The sequence below is a fragment of the Lichenostomus cassidix genome, chromosome 10 (assembly GCF_008360975.1).
Source record: "Lichenostomus cassidix isolate B80296 chromosome 10, HeHo_3.0, whole genome shotgun sequence".
NCBI classification, from domain to species: Eukaryota; Metazoa; Chordata; class Aves; order Passeriformes; family Meliphagidae; genus Lichenostomus; species Lichenostomus cassidix.
This window is the reverse complement of record NC_139491.1, coordinates 6419706-6434394: the sequence shown is the minus strand read 5'-3', so window position 1 is coordinate 6434394 and position 14689 is coordinate 6419706. Positions and strand designations below refer to the sequence as shown.

Here is a 14689-nt window from a genome sequence, read left to right as displayed (position 1 = left end):
TTCCCCAGGAGAGTTGTGGAGCCAAAATCCAGGAATGTTACAGGAACAGGGGATGACACTGACCTGCTCAGGGGTGCAAGAAACAGGAATTTCCCTCTCTTCCTTCTACCAGGGATTCATCTACTGAGAGCCAGCCCCAGCTGTGAGCTGGGTTGGAGATTGGACTCAATGACCTTTAAAGGTCCCTTCCAACCCAAACTACTCCATGATTCCATGATGTCCCCTCCCTGTTGCAAAGACTAACCATGCGCAGATCTCCCTTTGCTGCACAGCTACACATTTCCTTGGAAGGGGCAGAGTTGTGATTGTTTTCTAATAATTAGGAATTCAAGAAGGTGCATGAACAGCAAATGCATGCCATCAACCAGGCAAAACAACACAGAGATTTCAGAATCTTTGCTGATAGGCCTTGCATTAAAATTCACTAACCTTTCCTAAGGGCAAGTGCTCCCCAGCAAACCCCAGGGCAATCTCTCTGGGAAGCCAAGCAATCTAGAAAGCAAAGTCATAACGAGCAAACACCATGATCAGCAACAGGAATGGGCAGAGCAGGGTGGGGAAACGGTCAGATGGTTCATCACAGGCAGAGAAACTTGTGCAGGGGATGGTGGTGGCAGCGGCTGTCCCTGCTCTGCCCCAGCACTGCCCCAGCACAACCACCCAGCCCCTTCTGTGACTCATTTTGGGTTAAATCTGCAAGGAAATTCAGACAAAGCAAACCTATAGCTTCCACCATTCACCACCATTTAACTTGACTTGACTTGAGCAGAATTACACTTGATTTAAGCAGAATCAATATTTCCACAGAGAAACAGAAGGAAGCATCCAGTTTCTGGTAGTGATTGGTATAAATCCACAGAGGCACTGAAGTCAACTGAGCCATTACAAGTAACTAAAGACATGACCTTCCTTTATCAAGGAAACACAGACATTTCTGTCTGGAGTATTTTTCTCTTCAGCTGTCATGTACAAACCACTGCACTCAGGGCCATTCTCAGAGCAAAACAAGGCAGTCAGCACAAATCCCACCGTCACCCACTCATGGGGACAACAGCAGCCAGATTAAAAAACTGAGCACAATGAATCTGCTCCACTTTCTCATCAGCTTCAAGGACTCTCACAGGCATCTCCAAATCAGCACCCACAAAGCTGCCTGCATGACTTGTTGAGACTCAAAGGGCCCTCAGTGACTTCAAAAGGCTCAGTCTGAAGCAAGATGACAGGCAGAGTCCCCTGCAACACTGTGAGTGTGTCCATCCCTCCAGCAATCTGCAACCTTCACACGGCCCGGATGGATCAAATAATCACTTCTGCTTAAAAAGACGCCAGTTTCTTTTCATATTCAAGCTGCCAGTCTGTGTTACACTTTATGAAAAGCTTTAAACCTTTTGAGAAACCAAGATCTTTCTCACATCCAGCCAAGTACAAACTCCAAGCTCTCATTTTAATCAGCAGTCACCTTTGTTACACAAAATTAAGCAGGGAGATAACGAATGGCTCAATCTATTGCCTCCTTCAAACCATCCCTGTCACACTCTGCTCCATCCCAGCATTAATGGTCTGAAGCAGAAAGGACAAATGAAGACTCACAAGCGTTAACTCATTTGCACACCACTGTTGCTGTTGCTCAGACAATCACTTCCAAGGCCACGTAGCTTATTTGAGAAGTCACTCCTGCTCATTTGCCCTCATACACTGAACTTCACTGTTTGTGCTTTCCTGCATGTCTCACTGCAAGCCCTAGGTTTTACTGAGAGATGATAAAAACACACTTTCTTCCAGGAAAAAAGCTTTGCTGTTAAGCATTTTGTACTTCCTGGCTGTGAAAGATGCTTATTTTGTCCAGACATGGAATTTTTGAAGTGGTTGTATAGGAGTGCATATCCAAGCTGCTCTACTAGGAGATAAAAACAGATATGCAAATACTTACTGAAGATTTATTAGCAAAAATATGTATACAAACTCCAGCCTTCAAGAAGTTTGAAAATCCGCTTTTGTTCAGCACAAAAATCCAGTTTGCTGCAGTTTGCCAGAAACAACGGAAATCTGTCCTCTTATGAGATTTAACCATCCTGGGTCTCATCTTTCTCATCTTCCCTTTTCAACTGTTTCCCTTCAAAATACGTAACAGATACCAGTGAACTGAACATTTTGTAAGAAACATCTTTGAGCCAAACTTTCACAGAAGAAAGTATCTTGGATAAAAAAGCAAGGACTGAGTGAGAAAACTGGTAGTGTTCACCACCTCTACCCTCTGCACAATCATGCCATGATCACTGAAAAAATCTGGAAGAAGTCCTCCAGCTCTGGTCAGTCTTCTGTCCCATGAATGTAAACCCAGAAAGGAAATTTTTTGGTGAAATAAAGGACAGACTTACCAGCCCACTTTTCATCTGCAGAAAGGTGGCTCAAAGAAGGATGACAACTTCAAACAGAGAGAGAAGAGAAGCAAAAATACTTCAAAATACTCTCAGGCAACGTCCTGCTCCATCTAGGAGCTGATTAAATTGCTGAAAGTACAGGATCACCTCCTGCCCATGTGGCACATAAGATGATAGGTCATAGAATCACAGAATGGTTTGGGTTGAAAAGGACCTTAAATGTTGCCTAGCTCCAACATGGGTGGGGACACCTTCTGCTGGACCAGGTTGCTCCCAGCCTCATCCAAGCTGGCCTAGACACTGCCAGGGATGGGAAGGTAAGCAGGAAATGGGGTTTTTTTTAAACCTCCCAGCACTACCCAAGTAGACTCATCCCTTTTCAAGGCAGTACTGGTGTGCTCAATCTCTCCCCAGCTGGCAGGGGAGCAGATAGTGAGCGGCGGAAAAGGGAGAGGAAAGCCTGCACTGCACAGCTCCTGGCTTCCGGCAGATATGGGTGAGAGATTTTCAAGAAGAGGGAAGATAAATGAGAAAAGGAGAACAAAGAAAAAAAAAAAACTGATCAAAAGCTTAGCCTGCCCTCAAAAGCTGCAGCCACTGTGCTCAGTAACAAAGGTCTGAAATTCGGCAGTGCTGGTGCGTTTTCCAGTACCAAGAAACAAAGTTTGAGCTGGAGAGGAGAGGGAGAGGAGAAGAGAGGAAGAGGAGGGAGGAAGAGATCAGAAGATGAATGAAAAAGCCTCAGTGAATGAAGAAAAACTTCATGTTAGGAAGATTTGTCCCACAGTTTCCCAAAGGGGCAAGGAAAGCAGTGTGGGAACTCAAGGTGTTATTTCCTGGGGATATCCCCTCCAGATTTCTGAGCTGAAACAAAACCAATTCAGTAGCATTGCCAGCTCTTAGGATCTTACTGCAAACCTGACAACAGCTGTGGGTTTATTCTGAAAGCACCTATATCCACATGGTAAAAATTAAAAAAAGGAAAAATCAGTTTAAAAAAATTTAAAAAAAGCCCCTACCATTATGGCTGGAGCAGAAAGCAAGGAAAGGCTAGAATTTAGATGCTCTTATCTGTAAGGTAAATAAAAACTTAACCAAACTGAATTTTAATCTTACATTCTTTTTATTCCTATTATTATCATATCACAGTGAAAATACCAGATCAGACAGACTGTGGCCTGGGATAAACAAGGAATGGTGCCTACAGGGGTAGGATTGGTGGTGATTGTGCAACATGACCATAGCATGGGCAGTTTAAACCAAGCCAATAATCCCCCCTGGGAAAACCCAGCACCCACACTCAATGCAGTCACCAGCATTTAAACCAGACATCTTAGAAATCTGACCAAACAGAACTTCAGTTATTTGCAGAAGTGTTGGGGTAATGAAGGCTTTGTATCTGTATGACCAACTTTGCACCCATAATCTTCAGTGATATTTAAAACACTGATACCCACAAACACTCTCCTGCTCCTCCTCATTTTTACAATCATATGCATTGTATATGAGACCCAGAAAACATCTGTAACCAGTATATGGTAGAATGGGTTGAACTAAATCAACCAATTTCAAATTTGAAAGAGATTCAATAAACACAAAATTCATACTTCAGGTGTTTCCAAGTATTCCAAATGCCCCAGGAAAGTGGGGAAAAAAAAAGTTCCTCCTATAAGAAAATTCTACTTATTGCTCACTAATTTGAATAGTTTTGATGTTGAAAGAAAGAGTTAAAAGTTCATCTGATGTGGAAATAATGACTAACCCCTTACAGTGCCTTGCATAAACATGAACTGCAGTGGGCTCTGACACCAAAGTGAATTAAGGATTGCATGAGCTACCCTTTAATATCAGATTAAATATTTAATAATTGGGTTCAAAATATTAAATGCTAGCTTCTCATTGATCAACACAGTATACAGAAGCAAACCATAGAGAGAAAAGCTGGCTTGGCCATTCAACAGTTATTTGCAGAGGCACATATCCTACGGGAGTATGTCCAATATTTCCAAACACAAAGGATCTGTGCCCCTAAACCCAAACATTTCTTAGGCCCCAATGTTAATTATACATTAAAGAATATATATAAAAATACAACTACAAACTGTCATCAATTGTATTTGCCAAAATTTACAATCTGCGTTCCATAAGAGTAACTGTTATTAAATGCACTTTTCCATTTGTTTTATTTTCAGAGCAATATGTAACATGAAGGATGCCCTGCTCAGGATATGCAGCTGCAGGTCCAACACAGAACTCCATGTCCACCTGGAGTCTCATCAGTAAACAAGTGAAATTTAAGGTAAATCTATGAAAGGCACTCAAGAGTCAAAACAGATGCCATTTGCTACATTTTAAATAAAAAGGCACCATCAGGGAGACTACTTCAGCAAGCAGGGTTTTCTTTACAGCTAAAAACAGCATCTCAGATCAGGACAAGTGATAGGGAAGGAAGAGTTGTCTCTACAGAATATCTCCATGTGCTGCAAGCAAATGTGATTGCTGGCTCTGCAACACAACCCCAGGAAGAAGCCATCCCTTTGGCAGCCTCTAAAACAGCAGTTTATAAAGTCTTCTTCTACAATGTTCTGTTCAAACTCCAACCTCTGCTATGAAGGTCACTGCTTGGAGCAAATCTGCTCCAGAGACTAAATATGAGCATCCTAACTGGGTATCCAGCTAGCCCATGCCTAAGGCCTAAAACCCAGCAGTTCTGGGAAACCACTTATCTACATTTTCTAAATTCATCCTGAAACAGAGCTGGTCTATCATAATCACTTACCAACCACACAAGGCTGTCCAGCACTTATGGCCCCTATAATTTTTGGGAACACATCCAGATCAGGATTGCTGGGGGAAAGGAAATAATTTTTTTCTCATATCTTACCAAATCTTCTCAAATCTCTGCTAAATCTCTTCTTTCTCATCCTCACAGGTCTGTTTCCATGATCTCCCAGGACTACAATTTCCGAGTGGGAAATCAGAAACAGTAAAAAGCTGTTTCTACCACATTGCCTAAGCCTCCCCTCTCTTCTGTATTCAGGGGTTGACGACATAGAAAACAAAGAAGAGGAGGGAGCCAAAAATGAAAATACAAGTCTTCATAGGGATGTGGGAACACACTAGGAAGTCAATAAAAGTTGGAGAAGATGGGGGTGAGGAGGTGGAAAGAGAGAAACACAAACTCTTCATGCTCCATCACATTCACACCTGGTTGTCCCATCCTCCCACTCCCAGTCAGCTCCTCTGCTGTGGCCAGAAGAAACCCACAGCACCTCAGCATCTTTCTAATCATGATGTGAAAGCTATTAAATGATGGTGAATTGAAAATCCTGAAGTTCAGAAACACACAGCTGCAAAACTAGACCCTGTGGATCACTGCTCCTCCCACACTGCTGCAGACACACTCCTGTCTGCAGCTAAACAGCATCTCCTTAACACACACCTCTCTCAGAGTCCCCTTTTAGTGCCCTTCTAACATTTTTGAATTCCCCTTTGCACGTGAATCTTGTGCAATCACCTGTGGAGACAAAGTCATCTGTTCTGCCACACCACAGCAAGCCATACCTCAAACCCAGCTCCCCAAATAGCAGTAAAATGGATTTGTTGCTTGGTTTGGAGTGGAAGAACAGATGGAGAAACATCAGCACTAATTCAATAAACCTTACAGCCCCTGATTCTGCTTAGCCAGAAATAAAATATATGGATGCCATGTGACTAATTTTGACAAAATGTTTAAACACTCTGCTGAACATGAACTGAGTATTTCTGAAATCAAACACTTGCTTAAAGGGCCTGCTAAATTGGGGTGCAAAAAATCAAAAAAGACATACAAGGCAAATCCTCTTGCAGCTCTGGCTCAGAAAAGCAGGAAAGTGTATTTAGCTATAAAAGTAAAGTCACTGAAAAAACTTCCTTATTTGAGAGGCACCAGAGAGATTACAGCCCAGACTTCAGCAATTACTTATGTAAAATCAGAACAATAGCAAGTGATAATCACGGATTGCAAAACATTCACAAAACCCTTCTGCTACCAGTGCGTTATTCCTTATGTGTGTTAATTAAATCATTTTAATTTTGGAAATACAGACTTGTACTGATTTACAGTTTCACAGACTGAGCCTCTTGATTGTTACCAGGAAATCTGAAGGGAAGATCAATCCAAGAGCCGTGCAGAAGCACTTCAGAGCAAAAAGCAGAGAAACCAGAAAAAGTAAAAAAAAGTTTACAGTAAAAAACTCAGAGACTGTTACAACTCTTTGCAGGGATTAGAAAAAATGCTTTTTTTTTTTTTTTACAGGCTTTATTTTTCTCTCACTTCCCTTTTTCAGAGGACATAAATCACTCTCAGCTGTGAAGGAACTACAAGCGTTTGGCTTCGCTGGGGAGAGAAACGTTACTAGACAGAAATAAAATCAGCAACCAGATCAGTGTTTGTATGTTTTACAGAGCAGCACATCTTGGAGCCATTTTCCCCACTGCCATAAGAGCCCTGCAGAACATGGAGCTGGCAGGGGATTGTGTTACTGCTCTAGGAAACACCAACTCCTGCACTCTGCAGCTGTCCAGTTACTCAGAGTTCCACCAGCCTGTTTAATGGCTGTGCTGCCTCTGCAGAGCCAGCACCCTGCAGTCAGCATCGCCAAGCTCCAGCACTGGGGAGCAACAGCCTTCAAGCACAGACCCTTTGCTCTGGAACTTGGAAATTGAGGAAGCTCAGAGAGGCCTTTGCAAACTGTCCCATTTCCAAAGCTATCTTTATATAGGAATCTTCATATATATTTTTTTTCCCCCATATAAACCACCGCCCTTCTGCACCATCCTATTCAATTTGCACTGCAGGACACTGTTTATTGTGCAGTTTTCATCTTGGAGATAAAACAAACTCCCTCAGGAACAATGCATAACTGATGAATGTTCATTGATGATGAATATTTATTTGCTGATATGAATATTTATTAATGAATGCTGCTATCAACACCCTGCTCTCCATCCCTGCTGACCTACATGGTCTCCACCACAGCTCCTCATCTGCCCACACACCTTCCCTGTCTGAGGATGAAGAGCCAGTGCACAGCACAGAAAGGAATACTTCCAGGGGTTGGAAAACTTAAATAGGAAGCATCTTTTATTTTTTTTTACATGAAGTACTGCAAAAGCTGAGAAGGGAAAGTTCCACAGATAAACAGAAATTCAAAATGTCACCAGTGTAATTAGTTTTTGAGAAAAATATTTACACTGCAGCTGAATCAAGCTACTTTGCAAACAAACCATGGCAAAACTACAGTTTTGTGCCTGCTCTTTAATGATTGTATCCTAATTATGGCAAAATTTCACCCCTTCCCAATGCTGGCTGGGAGAATCATTGTAAAATGCAGGGTTCTCCAAATCAGCAAGCAAGAGAACAATAAATTCCCCCCAAGGATAAAGCATCACAAAACACGCTGCATTCATTTATTTGGCGAAGTGCAGTTTAATTACTTGTAAAAATAATGACTCCTTTGTAGGAGACTTCACTAACATGCGTTGCTGCCCTGTGTTTTGCTGAGTGGGACAAGCTGAGTGCCAAATTTGTGTGCATAGATTATACAGTGTGAGCATAGGCAGAGTGCAGAAAGGAGGTTGTACAGTGTCCTTTGTGTTTTGACAGCACAAGAATGAAACTCGCTCTCTTCAGGGAATTTGTATGCTTTTCTGTGTTTGGAAACTCAATATTTCTTCTCCCGATTTATTGCCAAGGTCATATCACAATGCTCTACCACCATCTCACCCACTGAGAAAGGGAACCATGATTTCCAGCATCCACAGATTTCTGTTTGTAGAGCTTCATGGGAATAGGAGGGTTTTCAGAGTCAGGGGACCTGTGGCATGGCTGTCAGATATTTACACCTTGTATTTCCACCCAGCAGTCCAAGAGGAAAACAAATCACTAAGAACAGTTTAAGGATATACCAAGAAGAACAGGAATTGGGAGCTTGATGGTAACATTACTGCAGTTGCTTGTGTCTTATTTGCAACGACAAACTGCAAAGCTCATTAGAGAAATCCCGTGGATTGGGCCAGCAGCATCCTTAAAGGCAATGGCACAGGACGATCTCATGGAATCTCAGTCCTCTTTTCATTTCACTGAGACATTCCAGTACTGGAGCCAGTTGTGAAATACTCACCAAATACATGAATAGCTGTTGTAATAGTTTTGTTTACTTCCCATTTTTATTTAAATTACCAGCTCTGCTCACGTGTGGGTTGCAGTATGTGCTGTGAGCTCTATAATCAAGTTTTGGCCAGCTAAAGGTTCCTGACAGCATGTAAAGCCTGTTAACATGGTTAGTCTCACCTTGGAGAACTTTGCTGCAGTTAGAGGATGAATTTGCACATCCCATTTCTACAAGATTGCCTGTGAAACAGTTGTGTTGTCACAGTATGACTGCTGAACTCGATGGAGAAAAATGTAACACTGTCATCACCTCTGTATTAATGCCAGCAAGGGTGGCAGGAGAAGATATTAGAGCATAGGTCCCATCCCACCCTGCACCTTCTCCTTCACCCTCACCTTCCATGTGGTTGCCTGAATTTAAAGATAAAACTTAAATGCAATCACTCCAGCAATACAGATCATATTTTCTGCCCTCCAACACTCTACCCAACAACTACACAGAGCAGAATAATTTACAATTCCTACCAGGGAATGTTGCATGATAATGTGGACAACACAGCAGACTCCTAAACATGACATTGGGTAACTCAACATAAGTATCTGAGAAGGCAATTCAGAAACACAAAGTTAATAACTAAGCTTAAGAAAACCAGGCATCAGAATAACACACATGGAGACCAAATCTTTTCTCCTATACAAACAGCCCCCTCCAGACTTTTTTAAGCTCTTTGTCTTTATTAGCCTCAGCTATTAAAGCTAGATCTCCAAACATTTGCTATTCAAAACTAACTTGCCATCTTCCAAAGGATTTCTTGTAAAGCAGTGCAATAAATGCTCATGCCACTAGTTACTTGCTACGTGTTGTAGGACCTGGCTGCTTCTCAAGACCACTCAAAAGAGACCTGTTTCTGTTAAATATTCAGCTTTCTTTTAAATATTTGCATTAATTCTCACCTATTTTTTTGTTTAACCTATACTGGTAAAATGCCTATTCTCTACAAGATGCTGCCTTATTACAATATAATGAGCACTATTTCATTTGAATAAAAATCTTCCTATCTGAAAAGTAAGAACACAACAGTCCACAATGGCTGTTGGCTCCCCTCTTTTGGGCAGTTGTGCTTGCTTGAAGAAAAGCTTTTACATTTGTGTTTGCACAAGATTTGTTTTAATTAGTCAATATTATAGTGACTCACTTTGGGCTTTACAAGACAGCTGGAAGCAGAACACTGAGCAAGAAGAAAACCCCCAAAAAAATATCATTACATTTCCCCCAAGCCCTCAAGACATGTCCCCATTGCTGATAGCAAGAAAGATAAAAGCAAAATGATACCAAAATTGCCTTCAAGGGTGGAGTTCAGCACTTAGACATCACTGAGTGATAACGCACAGCAAAGCCAAGCACGGTAGAGCATGGAAAACCAGCAGAGGAACCACCAAACATCCTTACTCTGTCAAAAGCTGATGCAGCTTCTGGTAGCCCCTCTCCAAGGCCAAGCTGACAGGCGTTGCCCCTTCGTTGTTGTGGATGCTGAGAGCTCCTCTTCCACCCGGCTGCTGGAGCAGAAACCACGTCAGCCGCAGCAGACCCAGCCTCACCGCAAAATGCATCAGCGTCTCCCGAGGGATGTTCTCTGGGAAGGGAGAACAAGGAAGAAAGAAATGGGAATTTGTAGGCTTGTGGGTTAGGGGAATGTTGAACCCCCACCTCCCAGCCCCACCACACACAGCGGCTGGCATGGAGCTGACAGCCCAGAGTCAAGGAACCTGCAGCACCTGGAAAAACAGCCTGGTTGCCAATAGCCAGGAGACACCAGGCTTTTAGAGTGAGGGACACGCTAGGGTGGGACTGGAAGTGCTCAGGACCTCTCATGGTGAGACTGACCACAGAAGTCAATGTGAAAACCTCACCATTTCCTAAACAGCCACAGCCACCACCAAGCTATAGCACCTCCAAACAGAAGCATGGTCAGGTGGGTTTTCCTGAATGTCCAAACTCTCTCCTCACACACCCAGGACCAGGTTTTAGGGGCAGACAAATTTTGTTATCTAACAGGATGCTGATTTGTCCCAAAACATGAAGGAAAAAAAAGCCCAATTACATTTGATGCACAAATCCAAAGCAGTTATAAAACAGAGCCATTTGAAAACCTGTATAGACAAAAAAAAAAAAAAAAAAAAACCCCAAAAAAACCCAAGGGTTTTCTTTCCTAGTTTGATTATGCCTCAGACCAGCTTTTCTCAGCTTTACACAGTAGCTCTGTCATTCTGAGTAGCAGCATTTATAAACTACCAATCTCCACTGCTGCTTTTTGTGTTTAATAACCATGACCTTCTAATTTGGTGAAAGTCACTCCTGAGCCTGAGCTTTCATCTCAGAAAAATATCCCCCTACTCCAAAAGCTGCAGCCCTAGAATGATGCTCTGAAAAGCTTTAACCAGAAATGAGCTCCAGATGCACTGCTGAAATCCAGCATTTGCAGATCAAAGCCTGTTATTGCTGTATGAAAGGCAAAAGCATTTGGGTTAAAAAAACTGCTAGAAATAAAAATTTGTTCTTTTAATTAACAAAGGATTTCAGTATTGACTGACAGCAACAACAACAAAAAAGCACCAACTGGGTCTCAGAAAGCCAGGCCAACGAGCACACTTGGTATAAACCCTTTAATATCACAGCAGTGATTTATTGGGTTATTAATTTGGGTGCCAGCCAAACCTATACAACAAGTTTTAAAATGCATGCACATAATGGCTTTAGGATTTAATTTTGTATTTTTTTCTTTAAGAAGCGTGCCCCAAGAGAAATCACTTCTTCAAAGTGCTGCTGTTTTTCTTGCTTACTTACTTTCTTTAGGGACGTCATTAAGACCTTCGGTGAAAAACAAAACAAAGCAAACATGGGCAGTTCTCCCCTGTCTCACACACAGTTTTTCACAACTTTTTGGATCAAATTCTGAAGAACTAATCTGTATTCAAGAACCAAAGGCTTTCTGGCACCATTTCTCTTCCGAATGACTCCAAATTAGGTCTCTGGGCTACAAACCAAACCCTAACCTCCTCTTGATTACCGTAAAGCAAAACCAAGCTGCCCTGAATACATGAGTGTGTCTGAATGGAGACTCGTGCTGATTGGAGAAAAAGAGAATGGCTGAGCTCTCTCAGAGACAAATTCTCAGCTTTTGGCTAAGTAATTATAAGGATTTTGGTAATAAATGTTACAGAGCGTAATGATTTAGAAATAGCACAACAAGGAGGTTAATCAATGGTTGCAGCCATGGATTTAAAGAAAAATGAAAAATACAAGGGAAAGGGTACTGATGAAGCTGCAAAATGTGGATATGGGTAGGACTTACCCACACTGAAAGCAAATGCTCAAAGTTTTACTCAGTGAGCTTGTACATGCACAAAGCTCCCACACTACCTGTACACTGGCAGAGTCAATATAATTATTGAGGTGTAACTCTTCCTACAGAGATGTAGGAGGCACAAAAACACTTCTGTTAGAGCAAACAACAGCCATCCAAATAAACAATGTGTTGCACTAGTCTGACTACATCTGTCCTTGCACGGGTCTCCTTTCAAGCTGCTTTCTTGAAAGGGAAAACCCTCTTCCTTACTAAAATGGAGAGTCTTACACCAGAAGTGACCAGCATAGACCTTCAAAGCATAAGCACAGGACCCTGGACCAAAATGCTTCCTCCTCCTGCAGCAGAGAGCATTACTGATAGGCAGAAGCATCTTCTGCCCACCAGCTTCTGGATCACCACTAAACACACACACACCAACTGCAAGTTCTGCAAGATGCAGGCAGATATTCACCTTGTCCCTGAGCCAAATGGGAGCCTCTCTCTGTCTCATATGTCCAGAGATGAAATGACCTCTCCCAGTTGTCACAATACCTCCCCAGTTGTCCCAATCTGCTCATACAACTGCACCTTCTGAGAACATATTCCCTGTTCTATTAAAACAATCTTCTTTATCACCAAATAGGGCAGGGTAGCTCCAGAGCTTGGATGGAGGTGTCTGCAAATGCAACTGAAGAGAATGCAGCCCTGCCCTGATGCCTTTGGGCGATGGCAACGTGCACACAGGATCTGTACAAGAAGAGGTGGCATGTTGCCACCAGAGCATATTAAACACACGAGCTCACTCTCCACTTTTGGAAGACTCTGCCTGCCATGGAACCTGGCACAAGGCCACCCTAACAGATGGGCACACATGATGGCAGCGAAGAGACAAAGTACTGTACATCCAACAACTGCAGGGGCCCCAGGCAATGGCTCTGGAAGGTTCTGGAGTGTGCAAAACTTGCATGGTGACAGTTAAAAAGGCATGTGCCATCTGTGGGCTGGATTAACTGCTAATATATAATGAAAATACATCTGTTGGTGGGTGGTGTTTCTCAGAACTAGACAAGCACTGGTTTGCATCAAGTAGGGGTGTTGTGCTAGATGGAGAGGGGAGGAGGACAGATAGATCCCCTCAGACTTTCTCCCTTTGAAGGGATGAAGCTTGTCCCTCAAAATGTTAGAAATTCAGTCAATGATTTTAAGATCTTGTCACGGTGCAAAATGCAAGTCCAAGGAATGGAAGAATACCAAAAGCTTTAACATGCAAAAGCCAGAGCTCCTTCTCCTACCACATACCAAGCAAGAGCTCCTCATCTTAAAATGGCTGTCGTTTGAATGTCAACAAAAAGCTTCTTGTAATTAGGAAACTGTGGAAATACAAGACACTCAATACTGAAAAGGCCAAGACTGTTTTGTTCCTTTCTCGTTTCCTAGTAATAGGCAAGAGTTGAAACATATGATTATTGCCCCATAATGGCAGGGTACTCTAGTCCAGCTGGCAAAACACAAGACTCTGGATATATTATTTTTGTGTCATTTTTCTTCTGCTGTGATACAGGAACAGACAGTTTATCTGCGCAACTGAGGACCAAATTTCCATAGAAGACTGTCAAATGTACTTTGCTAATAGTAAAGGATTAAGGTGCTATTAGCACAAAACAAACAAGCATTGAAGGAAAAAAATCCAACTTTCGGTATGACACACCCGAGGACACTAAGTAAAAACTTTCATTTTAATCCTGATTAAATAACAGAAAAAAAACCTACTGTTCCTTTTGTAAAATAACTTTCCAGATAGAGTAACCTACACCTAATGCTCAGTTTATCCTCCATGCCCTGAGACATCTCATAAACCAGCCATGGAATGGGGCAGCATTGCTTAGTCTTCCTGTGCTGGTGTCCTTTACTTGGCTCTCCCCCAAACTCATGTCTACTCAGCAATTTGGAAATCTACCATCAAATCTGGCCTCAAAATCTTGCTTTTTGCTGGAAATGTTCCCACTGCTCAGAACAATCCTTGAGAAACGAGGGTAAAAAGCCCCAGAACCCAGCTGCCACCTCAGGCCAAGGTCCAGGAGAAAAGCTCCAGCAGAAAACTACCCTGCAGAAAGGTCAAGGCAAAGATGCTGTGTTTGGAGTTACAAGCTCAGTTAATAAAAAGATGTGTGGGTAATTCCTTTTTTAATCTGATAAACGAGAAATTTTTCAAAGCACACCAAAAGATCTCCATGTCCCCATTCCTGCTAATATCAAAGGGAACAGGAACATTCTCATGCCAACAATTTCTCGGCCACAGACTAAACGATACATCTCAGTCTTGAGCAGCACATTTCTGATGCTGTCTGAACAAGAATTGCTTTCTGCTTCCCATTTTCCACTGCAGAGGGCACCAAATTTAGGTATGGAAAGGATTTTTTACATCTTATCTAGGACTGCTGCTGAACAGAGCACTTTGTGCTGTCGGCACTGAACAGACTATGCTGATTTATACCATACCCTCCTTTATCAGACAGCACAGAAGGTGAGCAGCAGACTGGAAAGGATATGAAACCAAACCAAAAGAACACCTGTAACTATTACATTGAAAGGGTTCCAAGAGAAACTATAACAAGAGTGTAGCAGATGAACAGATTAAAACTCTATGTCTGAAATAAATCATCGGCAGCATAACTTTAGCATCCTCTCATGGGAAAAAAGGCCAGGTACTAATAACCAAATTCTGAAAGTTTTTAAAAGGTTTTTCAGGATTTTTTCTTTAAAAGAAGATACTTTTTTATGGGGTTACTGTCTCTATTCAGACATTC

At 42.2% G+C, this 14689-nt stretch overlaps 1 protein-coding gene across 11 annotated transcripts in view; it reads right to left on the bottom strand.

The window, feature by feature from the left end:
- AKAP13 (A-kinase anchoring protein 13) overlaps nt 1-14689 on the bottom strand; it is a 201322-nt gene that overhangs the window by 97369 nt on the left and 89264 nt on the right. For all 11 annotated transcript variants that reach the window (XM_085070408.1, XM_085070415.1, XM_085070412.1 and 8 more), the window contains one exon: nt 9986-10169. In XM_085070408.1, coding sequence (XP_084926534.1) covers nt 9986-10169 — 184 coding nt within the window. The remainder of the gene's footprint in view (nt 1-9985; nt 10170-14689) is intronic.